We start from the raw sequence: 16,050 nt of genomic DNA on the forward strand, positions 1-16,050 counted from the left end.
CAGGCAAGTGAAAGGTCAAAGTGTGTTGTTGTTGCTTATCATTGACCTCATGAAGTTGTTGATTATTAACGAGTATATTAACCTACTGATCATTTTATGAATGTCATTCTTTTTTTTTTTTTTACTGTTTTCCTGCAACATTCATCTATCTTTATTTAATTCACTTTGGTAGAAAAATATCAAAATCAAAACATAAAAATCATGACAATTGTCCTGTATTCTTATCATAGTACACATTTTTGTCTACAAAAATGACTTTATTTTGTAAAATTTGAACTTTTTTTTTTCTCAAAACAATGCAACTTTATTCTTGCAATATTAAAACTCCGAAAGTATTACAACTTGGGATGCTACTTTTCACATTCAGACCGATACGGTACCAATTATGGGTACCTGAGTACTCATACTTGCCAACCCTCCCGAATTTTCCGGGAGACTACCGAAATTCAGCGCATCACCCGAAAACCTCCCGGGACAAATATTCTCCCGAAAATCTCCCGATTTTCAGCCGGAGCTGGAGGCCACGCCCCCTCCAGCTCCATGCGGACCTGAGTGAGGACAGCCTTTTTTCACAACGGGAGGACAAAGGGTGACAAGAACTAAATCATCCAGACTAGAGATAAATTGTATTATTATGTTTATCTTACCTAAAAATAAATATATTTATTAATTTAAAAAAAAAAAAAAAAAAAAATGTTTACTGTATTTTGCTAAAAACATCAACATTAATTGTATTTTTATTTGTATTTTTTCTGACTCCTTATTACATCCAGCCATAGAATTATACATTAAAATAAACATATTTGAAATAATTAATTTTAAATGATCATAATAATTCATTTAAAATGACCATATTTAATTATTAAAATAATTGCTTGTTTATCAACAACTTTAGCATTTTATTCATTACATTTTGAAGCTCTCAGAAGCCAAGTTATGTTATATTCCTTAAGATTTATTTATGCAAGTTTGAAGTATCAATTATCTAAACACAGTTTTGTTTGCATATTTTCAGGATGTAGATAATATATATATATATATATATATATGTATCAAATACTTGACTTGGTGAATTCTAGCTGTCAATATACTCCTACCCTTTTAACCACGCCCCCAACCAAACCTCGCCCCACCCCCGACCACGCCCCCCACCCCCCACCTCCCGAAATCGGAGATCTCAAGGTTGGCAAGTATGTGAGTACTCAAGGGCGCCAATCAGTTTGTCCGGGGTGTGTTGCCGTACTCAGGAAGTAGTCTGTGCCATTACATTTAATGTGCCAGTCTTGTCTTGTGTTGAGTCCTACTAAGTGTTAATACTGCAAGTATTGCACTCATTTGGAGGTCTTGAAATCGCCATGTAGAATCGCTAATGCTAATCATGTATATAGTATGTATATGGCATATCCAATATAAATTAGCAACCAGCTGAAGTGGAGCCTCACTTTTGAGCACTTTTTTATCAAGTATACCTGCTTTGTTGCCTTGGAAAATCATTATTTTGCCTCCTCATGGAAGGTTGTGTTGTTTTCCAGGCGGACTGGCCGCGGTCATTTACACGGACACCTTACAGACCGTCATCATGATCGTGGGGTCCTTCGTTCTCATGGGCTTTGGTAACGTCCTCGTTATCAGCACGCAGTATTTGTCACCATCCCACACAGTCAGTGAAATAGGAACCCTTCAGCGTTCAGCGAGGTGGGCGGCTACGAGCAGTTCCAGGAGCGCTACATGACGGCCGTTCCTTCCGTCACGGGCAACTTCAGCGAGAGCTGCTACACACCTCGTCAGGACTCCTTCCACCTCTTCAGGGACGCCATCACAGGGGATATACCGTGGCCCGGTTTGGTCTTTGGGCTGACAATCCAAGCTCTGTGGTACTGGTGCACTGATCAGGTCAGAGCCTTTTGCAGATAAGATTAGAGGGAATAAAAAAAAAGCATAAGTGAGGTCTTTATCTGCTAGTTCCTGTGTCATCAAGGCTAACATGTTTGTTCTTATGCTTGCTTGTTGACCAAAACTATCAAGGACGCATCAGTGAGCCTCGCAAAGATCTTCCTCTTCACTTTAGCCTCAGACTCCTCTACTTAACCTCATAGTTGAACGTAATTACACCCAGGGGTGGCTAACCATCAAGCATATAGTAAAACAATAACTACAACTACAATCTGTGCAAAATCCCGGTATGAATTGCGCGTAAATGCAACCGCAGAAACGCACGAGCCGGCTGTACCCTCGAGTCGAACTGAAATGCCAACGTTAGCATGTTAACAGTTACCAAGTTTAATAACTCAAAAGTTTATGCAAAAAAATTGATTAAAAAAATTAGCATGCTAATGCTAACATGCTAAATGTTGGCATGCTAACGGTTAGCATAAGTCAAGTAGGAAGTTGTATGACTCAGGTAGACAGTTGCAAAGGTTATCTCATAAAGTTAGCATGCTAATGCTAGCATGCTAGCATTCTAACGTTAGCATATAATATGACTAAGGTGTGAAGCTGCAGAATTGGCAGTTAGTTGAAAAAGTTAGCATGCTAATATCAGCATTAGCATGCTAACTTTTAGCAGTTATGTCCTGACTTGGTCCTGGGTGTTTGCTTTTCCGGAAGGCAACGGAAAGTTGGCTCGGGCGAGACGGGAATGTGAGTACATGATTGTTTATTACTATCAAAAAAAGTACAAACGAAAAGCGCGCACAGTGGCGGCGAACAAACTATGAAACCAAAAGACTATAGCAAAAAAAAGTACAAACGAAAAGCGCGCACAGTGGCGGAGAATAAACTATGAAACCAAAAGACTATAGCATTAATAAACAAAAACTTACTTGGCTTGGACTAAAGTTGCAGCATGAAAGATGGACATGAGAAAACAAGTGTCAGGAATGTGATGAGCATAAATGTGGGATGTCGCCAGAAAGACAAACTGAAAGCAATGAACTTAAATACTACAGACATGATTAACGAAAACAGGTGCGTGACTCAAAACGTGAAACAGGTGCGTGACGTGACAGGTGAAAACTAATGGGTTGCTATGGTGACAAACAAGAGTGCACAATGAGTCCAAACGTGAAACAGGTGAAACTAATGGGTAACCATGGAAACAAGACAAGGGAGTGAAAAGCCAGAAACTAAAGAATTCAATAACTAAACTAAACAAAACATGACTAATACAAAACATGGTCACACAGACATGACAAGTTAAGTAACAAGCGCAAGGAGCATTTTGTCTTTGGAACCATTCAAATCTGTTGAAAAATGTGGTGTACGTCAGAGTTTGTATACATTTTCAATGGAGGGCAATTCCTGGTCATTCCGGGTGATGCGGGAATTATCGAAACAAGCTCGCTCAAATGACCAGGGTGAATGGAGTGTGTGGTTGGTGGAAGGGTTCAAATCGGGTGAAAATTCTGGCAGTTTTTTAACTTTGAAAATCCCAATTTCATTTAAACAGGAATGTCCTGGTAATTTCGGGAATTCTTGAAAATTTTGAATTTTTTGACAAATGTGACACAGCACAATTGCCCTGGGCGAAATGAGTCGATTAGTGTTGGAATTGTTTGAATCGATTGAGAAATTTGGAAAAGGTAACTATTTTTATTGGAGAAGGTCTTTATGGAAAATCTGAATTTTTTTCCCTCCAAAAAGTACACAGTTTGAATGTCCTGACAAGGAGGAACGCTCTGATGGTAGAACGGTCAAAATTGGATGAAAAATGTGGGAGAAGTAGTCAAAAGAAAAAAGAGTGAAGCCCAAATTCCTGGTAATCAGGGAAATGTTGGAACCCTGAAGCACTTTGGCGTGATGTCCCGGGTGAGTGGAGAGTGTGGAATGATAGAACTTTGGCGTGATGTCCCGGGTGAGTGGAGAGTGTGGATGGTAGAACTTTAGCGTGATGTCCTGAGTGAGTGGAGTGTGTGCATTGTAAAACTTTGGCGTGATGTCCCGGGTGAGTGGAGAGTGGACAGATTCAAACTTTGGCGTGATGTCCTGGCTGAGTGGACTGTGTGGAATGGTAGAACTTTGGCGTGATGTCCCGGGTGACTGGAGAGTGTGTGGATGGTAGGACTTTGGCATGATGTCCCGGGTGAGTGGAGAGTGGACAGATTCCAGATGTCCCTAGAAACAAAAACTAAGAAGAAGTCCAAGGGTCACGGGAGGGCGGAAGAGGGACTTGGTGGTGGGTCACCGGGCCAGGTGTCCCTGAATCCACCGGGTACGAGTCAGGGGGTGGCAGCGAGTGGACCGCCGCTGTAGCAGGCGATGCGGGCAACCACGGAACGGCCACATGAGTGGCCGTCGAGAAGGTGGGCGCGAGTGGGGCCAGAACTTCAGCAGCCATAGGGTTCTACGCTTACGTCCTGGGCGTTCCTGCTGTTTGTGCCACGGGCGTCCATTAATTGGCCCTTGAAGGAACCAGGTGCGGGCGCCTGATGGCCGCTTGTGCGGCAGGGCCAGCTGGAGGTCACGGAGGCAACGATGCTGGAGATGAGGGCGACGCAGTGGGAACGCCCGTCGGAGACGATGAGGATGGGGGCGCCGTGGGAAGGCACACTAGAGACGAGGAGGAAGATGGAGGCGTTGCCGTGGAAAAACCCGCCAGAGACGAGGACCTCGTCATGCGAAGAGCAAAAGTTGGCCGTGGTTGCACGGGGACCAACCTTGAAGCAGGTGCTGGCGCGGAGACAAGCCGTGGTGTAGGTGCTGGCGTAGAGACCAGCCGTGGTGCAGGGACCGGAAGAAGCCGTGGTGCTGGGGCAGGAGGAGGAGAGGATGGCGTCTGCAAGCCCGCCTGGGTTGAGGTTAGCTGTGACATTGGCGGAGGTGGCCTAGCGGGAGGTTTCGGCTTGGTATGCTAGGAAACGGGTAGTGGTGGTCGGGCAGGAGGTTGCTGCCTGGCTGGGCGCAGCTGTGCCACCCCATGAGCACAGCTCCACGTGTGTATGAGACAGATGAATGTGTACATGTGTACAAGACAGATGCGAGTGTACGTGTGTACGAGACAGATGTGAGTGTACGTGTGTATGAGACAGATGTGTGTATAGGTATGTATGAGACATACAGTATGTGAGTGTACGTGTGTATGAAATGACGTGTTGCAATCCCCCATGGAATGATTTGTGTGTTGCAGGTGATTGTTCAGCGGTGCCTGTCGGCCAAGAGTTTGTCGCACGTGAAAGGTGGCTGCATCCTGTGTGGGTACCTCAAACTGCTGCCCATGTTCCTCATCGTGTTCCCAGGAATGATCAGCAGGATTCTTTACCCCGGTGAGTGCAAGTCCATGAGCCATGTGACCGAGTAACAAATACCATTATTGTTATCATCATTGTTATTCTGATTTGTAGACGTTGTGGCTTGTGTGGACCCTGCTGAATGTACCAGACACTGCGGGGCCAGCGTGGGATGCACCAACGTGGCTTACCCCAAAATGGTGGTGGTTCTGATGCCCGACGGTCAGTCCTGGATTCACTTTGGTGGATTCACAAAAGTCAACTCATTCTCCATTTTAGTTCAATTCAATTCCAGGAAGTAGAATTGTCCCATAGACCCAATGGAAGATTTTGGTGTAAACTTATGCAGGCGGTCCCAAAAAAGTTTAGAAAAGTTGAGTTAAAAAACATTTTTTTATATTTGAGATTAATTGTCTCTTATTTCAAAGAAGTGTTTGTTGCTGAGTCAGCACAAGAACACTCCACCGAGCGCGTTACTTTGCTAACACGATTTAATGTAATTCCGCTAAGGCTTTGGGTAATGTAGTTACACCAGACTTACCAACACGTCTCCCTTCCTTTAAAAGATCAACTATTGTATCAAACTGTTGCATTTCCAAACACTAGTGTCCTGGGGACATTGATGGTCCTCGTTAATGTTTGTGACCTCTGAGCTGTTGGCCTGTAGACGGATGTCCTTGTTCCTTGTTTCTTGTGATGACCCGTCATAACCATGTAAAATATGTGTGCACCTTGCTCCTGTACCAGCCCTGGATATGTCCACGCCCCGGTCGTGTAGTCCAGAAGGCGAACTCTGTCCCCTGGTTGCAGGTATGGCAGGTTTTTCCTTGGCTTGTGTCACCTTTACGGCCCTCTTTGGGTTCAGCAGGGTATCGCCACAGGCAGGTTAGTGCCAATGTGACATCCGCCAACATCAGGCAGTGGAGCACTCCTGTAGACCAACAGACTCTTCTGAAAATCTGATTTTCGAGTCCTTTGATGATCCTAACTCTGCAAGTTCCTTGGATCTGGAGTCGTTCATGTGTTGTCGTAAAAAGTCCGCTCTTTGGTGTCTATGGATGTTCTAATTTATCAGGTCTTTGACTTCTCAGGACATTCAACCTTTCGCAACTGGACTGCTTGGTTTGTCTTAGAAGACGTTTATCCTCTCATCTGAGTAGACTTCGTCACATCTAGTCTTTGACTTAGATTGGTCATGTCTAGTCTTAGACTTAAATTGGTCACATCTAGTCTTAGACTTAGATTGGTCACATCCAGTCTTACTCTTAGATTGGTCAGATCTACTCTTACACTTAGATTGGTCACAGCGAGTCATAGACTTAGATTGGTCATATCTAGTCTTAGACTTAAATTGGTCACACCTAGTCTTAGACTTCGATTGGTCACATCTAGTCTTAGACTTAGATTAGTCACATCTAGTCTTAGACTGAGATTGGGCACATCTGGTCTGAGACTTAAATTGGTCACATCTAGTCTTACACCTAGTTTGGTCACATCTAGTCTTAGACTTAGATTGGTCAAATCTAGTCTTAAATTGAGATTGGTCACATCTAGTCTTAGACTTAGATTGGTCACATCTAGTCTTAGACTTAGATTGGTCACATTTAGTTTTAGGCTTAGATTAGTCACATCTAGTCTTGGACTTAGATTGGTCAGATCTAGTCTTAGACTTAGATTAGTCAGATCTAGTCTTAGACTTAGATCGGTCACATCTAGTCTTACACTTAGATTGGTCATATCTAGTCGAGATGCTGGTGCCAAAACCCACTCTTTAATGAAACTCACCAAATTGGCAACTGGAAAACTGTGGTCAGTTAATTTGTGATTTGGGACTGTTCATGTTTGTGTCTTGCAAATAGTGTTGTCAGAAAAGCTTTTGCTTGTAGTGGATTGTAATGTTGCCACTTTTGGATAGTTGGAGTAGTAGTCTTTAATCACAATATGATTTTTTTAAGGGCTGTCAAAAATAACGCAATACTAACGCATTAACTTCAAGTTTTTTTAACGACACTACTTTTTTTGACACGTCATTTACGCACAGGCTTCCCTTTTGACCCTCAGGCCTTTCCGTAGCTCGGCTTCTGTCGTGCTGATGAGTGGAGCTTTACTCTCGTGTTTAGGTGTCGGTTAAGGTGCATTGATAACATAACATTTAGATTGTTACTTTAAGATGGAACAAAAGCTCAGCAGAAATTAAAGACTGTAGGCAGGAAGTCGAAACCGGTATCTAAACATGTTAGTGTAGCTCCTCTTCTGAATGCATGTGCTCCTACAGCAGGAGTACAAATTCTGTATCCCTACAAAATACAAAATCTCTGTGATAATGTTTGGGCAGAGGGAGTGGCATCAGTGGCCCTGCCCCACTGTTTGGGTCTAAATATGAGCCAGAGCTCACATGCAGGGGTGGTATGACCGAAGTCGGTGATCTTTGGTAGTCAGTAAGTCACTTTGCGTGCCCTCCGTTTGCATGTTTCTTTTCCCAAAATCCTTATGTGCAACATTTCTGTTCTCATCACAAGTGGAACGACGTACTTGTTCCTTTTGAATATGATGCCATCCACAACAGTAAGTTCTGTTCTAGACGTCCAGTAGTCCCGTGTTTCAGCCGGATATATTTGCCTTGGTTCAGGCCATCCTCTCAGTATTAGCTCTTTTAGAGTTCTCATGGGGCAGCACGGTGGCAGAGGAGTTAGTGCATCTGCCTCACAATACGAAGGTCCTGAGTAGTCTTGGGTTCAATTCCGGGCTCGGGATCTTTCTGTGTGGAGTTTGCATGTCCTCCCCGTGACTGCATGGGTTCCCTTCAGGCACTCCGGCTTCCTCCCACCTCCAAAGACATGCACCTGGGGATAAGTTGATTGGCAACACTAAATTGGTCCTAGTGTAGGAATGTGAGTGTGAATGTTGTCTGTCTATCTGTGTTAGCCCTGCGATGAGGTGGCGACTTGTCCAGGGTGTACACCGCCTTCCGCCCGATTGTAGCTGAGATAGGCTCCAGCGCCCCCCGCGACCCCAAAGGGAATACGCGGTAGAAAATGGATGGATGGAGTTCTCATGGTCTGGTCTGCGTCAGTCTCTTTTCTGATCTTGTCTGGTCTGTCTTCTGAAACTGCAAGGGTGACACCATCATGTCCACAAGAGCCTGTATTTCAGCCTTCTTCCTTTTTGTCTGCTCTTTGATTTGTATCTACTGCAGGAGAAAATGTGTGTGGATCATATCCACGCCATATATTTAGAGTCATATCATCATGCCTCGGACAGTCAGTGGGTAGTTTTGACATGATCGACACCTGGGGTTTATGATCTGTTTCCACCTCAAAGGTGTGGCCATAAACATTCAGATGGAATCTTTCACATCCGAAGGTACTGGCTAGAACCTCCTTCTCTATCTGGACGCGTAGGCAACATGTTTCCATTCTTTGTCATGCAGCTGTAGCAACACTGCTCCTGGTCCATACTGTGAGTTGTCAGCTGGTGTTCAAGGGACCTCAACCACTTGTAGACCACTAGAAGTACAGTGAAGGTCATGTTCTTTGACTTCTTCTTCCAACACTATTCAACTGAAACTGGAAGAGGCAGTGGTTGGACCATGGATCATCAACTACCTCTTGGCCAGACTACACAACGTGAGGGTGTGTGACTGTTCTTTAGATTTGGTAGTTTGTAGCCTGGGGCTCCCAAAGGAATGGTGCTCTCATCTTCCTTGTTAATGCTCGATACTGTACCTCACTTTTTAACCGCTGCCATCTAAAGATGGATTGAAACTGAGAATCTGCAGAAGTTCTCGGGTGACTGCGGAGTGCTGGGTTGTGTGTCTGAGGGGAGCAAACAGGAATATCAGAAGTCAGCTCAGGCTTCTTAAACAGGTGTGCACCTTCACTTGAGCAGCAGCAAGACAAAAGAGCTCCACCACTGGACTCACCTGTACAAGAAGGGATGCATTTAGTGGCCCTTACCTTCTGAGGAGACTGAAGTCCTTCGGGGTGTGCGTATCACTACTTTGATGACACTGTGGTAGCTTCTGTGGTGTTCTATGCCGTCGTTTGCTGGGGTGGGGGCAGCAGGCTCAGAGACAGGAAAATACTTAATAAAGAGATTAGAAGACTACATCATAGGCTGCCCACTAGCTGCATCAAGAACAGAAGGATGTTGACCAAGTTGACATCCATGACATCCAATTCTTCTCGCCCCATGTACGGCACTGTGGAAACCCTGAGTAAAGTCTTTAATATTAGAGTGTTATATCCACAGTGCATTAGGTTGTTACATCTACAGTGCATTAGGCTGTTCCATCCACAGTGCATTAGACTTTTACATCCACAGTGCATTAAACTGTTACATCCACAGTGAATTAGACTGTTACATCCACAGTGAATTAGACTGTTACATCCACAGGACATTAGATTGTTAAATCCACAGTACATTAGACCGTTGCATCAACAGTGCATTAGATTTATGCATACACAGTGGATTGGATTGTTACATCCACAGTGTATTAGACTGTTACATCCACAGTGCATTAGACTGTTCGATCCACAGTGCATTAGATTGGTACATCCACAGTGCATTCGACTGTTACATCCACAGTGCATTAGACTGTTGCATCCACCGTACATTAGACTGTTACATCCACAGTGCATTAGACTGTTGCATCCACCGTACATTAGACTGTTACATCCACAGTGCATTAGACCGATACATCCAAAGTATATTAGACTGTTACATAAACAGTGAATTAGACTCTTACATTCACACTACTTTAGACTGTTACATCCACGGTGCATGAAACTGTTACATTCATAGTGCATTAGACTTTACAACACACTTATGTGATGACTGTTGGTTGTTTTTTTTCATTGTGTGCAATACTTAGTGTGACTTGTTGTATTATTTATCTATACATTGTGTATTATTTTTCTATGTATACTATAGTGCAATCCTTTAGTGCACGATTCGTAGTACTTGTTGGTAATTTCTACTTTTCCATTACATTTCACTTGTGTTACTTTGTGTAAAGTTCTGCATTTTAGCCACGTAGGTTCCCCGTTCATAATCTTATCCTAAAAGCAATATTGTTTGATTAGTTGACTGGAAGAAGTACTGACTGACTAGTGGACACAAAAACTAATATATAATAATATGTATATATAATTAATACACACATCATGTATTCAATATATACTAACATATAATAAAAGGTATTTATAAAAAATACACACATCATGTATTCAATAGAAACTAAAATATAATAATATGTATATATAACTATATATACATCATGTATTCAGTACAAACTAATATATGATAATGTATATATGTAAATAATACACACATCATTTATTCAAAATAAACTAATATACAATAATATGTATAAATAATTATTACACACATCATGTATTCAATATAAACTCATATTTAAAATGTATATATTAATAATACACACATCATGTATTCAATATAAACTAAAATATAATAATATGTATATATAAATAATACACACATGTATTCAATAGAAACTCATATATAATAATATGTATATATAAATAATACACACATCATGTATTCAATAAAAACTAATATATAATAATATGTATGTATAAATATTACACACATCATGTATTTAATATAAACCCATATATAATAATTTGTATATATAAATAATATACACATCATGTATTCAATATAAACTAATATATAATATGTATATATAAATAATAAACACATCATGTATTCAATATAAACTAATATATAATAATATGTATATATACATTTATATACATCATACATCCAATATAAACTAATATATAATAGTATGTATATATAAATAATACACACATCATGTATTCAATATAAAATAATATACAAAAATATGTATATATAAATAATACATACATCATGTATTCAATATAAACTAATATATAATATGCATAAATAATTAATACACACATCATGCATTCAATATAAACTAATAGATAAACATATGTATATATAAATAATACACAAATCATGTATTCAATATAAACTAATATAGGATAATATGTATATATAAATAATACACACGTCATGTATTCAATATAAACTAATATATAACAATATGTATATATAAATAATACACAAATTATGTATTCAATATAAAATAATATAGGATTATATGTATATATAAATAATACACACATCATTTAATTAATATAAACTAATATACAATAATATGTATAAATAATTAATACAAACATCATGCATTCAATATAAAGTAATATATAATCATATGTATATATAAATAATACACACATCATGTATTCAATACAAACAAATATATAATATGTTTATATAAATAATACACACATCATGTATTCAATATAAACTCATATAATAATATGTATATATAAATAATACACTCATCATGTATTCAATATAAACTACTTTATAATAATATGTATATATAAATAATACACACATCATGTATTCAATATAAACTCATATAATAATATGTATATATAAATAATACACTCATCATGTATTCAATATAAACTACTTTATAATAATATGTATATATAAATAATACACACATCATGTATTCAATATAACAAGAGTATTTGTGTGCCTAGGTCTACGTGGTCTCATGTTGTCAGTCATGCTGGCGTCTCTGATGAGCTCGCTGACGTCCATCTTCAACAGCGCCAGCACGCTCTTCACCATGGACATCTACGCCAAGATGCGGCACTCGGCCTCTGAAAAGGAGCTGATGATCGCCGGCAGGTGAAGCAAAACGCCGCCGTCCTTTCCTGGCGTCCACGCTGCGACTTGGTGACGTGTTTGCTTCCTGCAGAGTCTTCATCCTGGCCATGATCGGCGTCAGCGTGGCCTGGCTCCCCGTGGTGCAGTCGGCTCAGAGCGGTCAGCTCTTCGACTACATCCAGTCCATCACCAGCTACCTCACGCCGCCTGTGGCCGCCGTCTTCGTGCTGGCCATCTTCTGCAAGCGTGTCAATGAGTCTGTGAGTTCCCAGCATGCAATTCCTTTACTGGCGCATAGAAAAACACGCCGGCTGAACTCTGCTCGCTTTATCGTCCCCGTAAAGAAGGACTGAGCAAAGGTCTTGAAATGTTGCGCAAAGAAGACTTTTACCACAAGCATTTCATCCAAATTTATCTGCACTGTTCCGAAAACTACTTTTAAAAACGATAGTTAGTGGTTATACTTCACCACAGAAGTGCTTTAAATATTAACACATTTACTCTTGAATACATGTTATTAATTACCAGAAAAAAGAAATGGATGTCTAACTTACAAAAACAGAAAATGTCAAATATCTGCCATATGCAGTTGAGAGACGTTTCATGAGAGCAGAGCGTGTGTGTGCCTTTAAAATGCAGTGCCTGTTGCCATCTGAGTCTGATTGTGTTATTAAATAGATTGAATGTGCTTCCATGGCTGTAGTCTCCTTGTCCACAGAGGGCGATTGCGCCTTAATCATTGATTTGTTGTTCGTTATTCCCTCCGAGTAGTAGTGTGTGTTGCATGTGGTTTGCTGTGTGCTGTTGCCTTCTTCTATTTGATATGAAATTAATTTTAGTGTGTTGGTTCTTGTTGCCTTCATTAATAAGAAGTTACTTCCTGTATTGTGCTTCTGCCATGTTGACATGGAACCCCATCAAAAGTAGCGTGCCACGTTAAATTAGAACACATCGGTAACGGCGTTGTGACGTAAATAAACATAATTGTTCGTCTTACTTGTCACCAGTAAAAGTAACGGCGTTAGCAACGCTGGTATTATACAACAAGGTTGCGGAAGTCGCTTCCTAGCCGGCCCACTGTCAGACACGGCGCAGGAGGTTTTAACAAGGTTTTAATAATAATGTTTTTACAAAAGTTTTCAGTCACGTCCGTATCCTCTTTCCCTTCCTGCTCCCGGCCGCTTAATGTTAGACAACAGATGATTAGATTAACACGTGCCACCTGTGAAATCTAATCACCTGCCAGCTGTGTCTCGCCGTCAGCACTGCCACGCCCCCGTCTGATGGTGCTCTGTCCTCAGCACCATGGACAGAGGCGGTGACCTTTGCTCCTGCAGACAGCGCTGGCCCCATCTCCCTCCACAAAGGTTATTGTAATCAGTCGTATTAGTATGCAAAACTACTATTTTGGGTTCATTTCAACAACATGGCGTTAAACCCAGCAGGCACTAGACATTGATTATACGTACACGTCTTTTAAAACTGACGTTGAAACAACATTGCAAAATAGTTGTATTTGTAAATTGATACAGCGTCGATGTCTAACGTTAGATTCACGTTGTTGGCTGAGAAATGACCTAAATTCAATGTCAAATCAACGTCACAACCTAACATTGAATGAACGTTGACAAAAATAATGTTGTTTCAATGTTGTACAAACCCCGTTTCCATATGAGTTGGGAAATTGTGTTAGATGTAAATATAAACGGAACACAATGATTTTTAAATCACTTTCAATCCGTATTCAGTTGAATATGCTACAAAGACAACATATTTGATGTTCAAACTGATAAACAATTTTTTTTTTGCAAATAATCATTAACTTTAGAATTTGATGCCAGCAACACGTGACAAAGAAGTTGGGAAAGGTGGCAATAAATACTGATAAAGTTGAGGAATGCTCATCAAACACTTATTTGGAACATCCCACTGGTGTACAGGCTAATTGGGAACAGGTGGGTGCCATGATTGGGTACAAGAACAGCTTCCCAAAAAAACTCCGGACTGTTGAACAACTGAAGCTCTACATAAAACAAGAATGGGAAAGAATTCCACTTTCAAAGCTTCAACAATTAGTTTCCTCAGTTCCCAATTGTTTATTGAGTGTTGTTAAAAGAAAAGGTGATGTAACACAGTGGTGAACATGCCCTTTCCCAACTACTTTGGCACGTGTTGCAGCCATGAAATTCTAAGTTAATTATTATTTACAAAAAAAGAATAAAGTTTATGAGTTTGAACATCAAATATGTTGTCTTTGTGGTGCATTCAACTGAACATGGGTTGAAAAGGATTTGCAAATCATTGTATTCCGTTTATATTTACATCTAACACAATTTCCCAACTCATATGGAAACGGGGTTTGTATTTGTATATGTATAATATTGGTTGCGAATTGACCAAAATGCAATGGTCAAATCAACATCAGAACCCAACATTTAATAAACGTTGTCAAAAGGCACTTTGTTTCAACGTTGTATTTGTGTTGTAGAAATAGTCAAATCAAGGTCATAACCTAACATTGATTAAAGGTAGACAAAAAGCATGATGTTTCAACGTTGTATTTGTGTTGTAAAAATAGTTCAATCAGAACCCAACATTGATTAAACGCTGACAAAAAGCACGTTGTTTCAACATTGTATTTGTGTTGTAGAAATGGTCAAATCAAGGTAACAACCTGGATTTGACCATATATATATATATATTATTTTTTATTATACATTTTATAGGGACGGCGTGGCGCAGTGGTAGAATGGCCGTGCGCGACCCGAGGGTCCCTGGTTCAATCCCCACCTAGTACCAACCTCGTCATGTCCGTTGTGTCCTGAGCAAGACACTTCACCCTTGCTCCTGATGGGTGCTGGTTAGCGCCTTGCATGGCAGCTCCCTCCATCAGTGTGTGAATGTGTGTGTGAATGGGTGAATGTGGAAGTAGTGTCAAAGCGCTTTGAGTACCTTGAAGGTAGAAAAGCGCTATACAAGTACAACCCATTTATCATTATTTATTTATATATATATATATATATATATATATATATATATATATATATATATATATATATATATATATATATATATATATATATATATATATATATATATATCTATATATCAGTGACGTACGGTGAGGTTGATGACTGGTGAGGCACTGACTTCATCACAGTCAGATTTACAAACATATGAACCCTAAAGAGTATCTTATTCACCATTTGATTGGCAGCAGTTAACGGGTTATGTTTAAAAGCTCATACCAGCATTCTTCCCTGCTTGGCACTCAGCATCAAGGGTTGGAATTGGGGGTTAAATCACCAAAAATTATTCCCAGGCGCGGCGCCGCTGCTGCCCACTGCTCCCCTCACATCCCAGGGGGTGATCAAGGGATGAGTCAAATGCAGAGGACAAATTTCATTACACCTAGTGTGTGTGTGACAATCATTGGTACTTTAACTTAACTTTAACTTTACACATACAAACTGTAGCACACAAAAAAGCACATTTAATTAAAAAAAAAACGTTATTATGATCTTACCTTTACTTAGAAATGAAGTCCACAACTAAAGCCCTCACTTAAACTTTCCACGTGCAAGATTGAATCTATTTAAAAAAGTGTAACCGAGGGTTTATAAATGTCGCCTATACTGTATGAAACTACAAAATAACAAACACGGAGGCTCCAGTTTACACGAGGACCACTTTATTTACCTTCTTTCAAAAACTTCCGCTCCACTCCAACGTGTCGTCACTTCCGCTCTTAGCGCCTTCAAAATAAGAGCTCAAGGCATATACTGTATAACAGCGCATAACAGGAACTTAACATCACAAAGAGGAAAGCCCATGAAAATAGGTTACAAAAGTTATTTAATAAGAAGCCAAAAAGTGCAAAAACAATAATGTTTGTGTTGGAGTAGTTGTGAATTAGATACACCTGCAGTCTGCAGGTGTATCTAATGTTGTGTCCCTGCAGTCATTCACAACTCCTCCAACACCAACATTATTGTTTTTGCACTTTTTGGCTTCTTATGAAATAATTTTTTTAAATAGATTCAATCTTGCACGTGGAAAGTTTAAGTGTGGGCTTTAGTTGATATAACAA

The 16,050-nt window shown here is 40.2% G+C and overlaps 1 protein-coding gene across 2 annotated transcripts in view; it reads left to right on the forward strand.

The window, feature by feature from the left end:
• slc5a1 (solute carrier family 5 member 1) overlaps positions 1–16,050 on the forward strand; it is a 37,087-nt gene that overhangs the window by 13,198 nt on the left and 7,839 nt on the right. For both annotated transcript variants that reach the window (XR_009815817.1, XM_061966080.1), the window contains exons 7-12: positions 1,533–1,613; positions 1,685–1,893; positions 5,126–5,261; positions 5,340–5,447; positions 11,831–11,981; positions 12,052–12,220. Coding sequence is in view for 1 of the 2 variants with exons in the window: in XM_061966080.1 (XP_061822064.1) it covers positions 1,533–1,613; positions 1,685–1,893; positions 5,126–5,261; positions 5,340–5,447; positions 11,831–11,981; positions 12,052–12,220 (854 nt within the window). In the remaining variant the exon portion in view is untranslated. The remainder of the gene's footprint in view (positions 1–1,532; positions 1,614–1,684; positions 1,894–5,125; positions 5,262–5,339; positions 5,448–11,830; positions 11,982–12,051; positions 12,221–16,050) is intronic.

This window comes from Nerophis lumbriciformis, linkage group LG11 (assembly GCF_033978685.3).
Source record: "Nerophis lumbriciformis linkage group LG11, RoL_Nlum_v2.1, whole genome shotgun sequence".
Lineage (NCBI taxonomy): Eukaryota > Metazoa > Chordata > Actinopteri > Syngnathiformes > Syngnathidae > Nerophis > Nerophis lumbriciformis.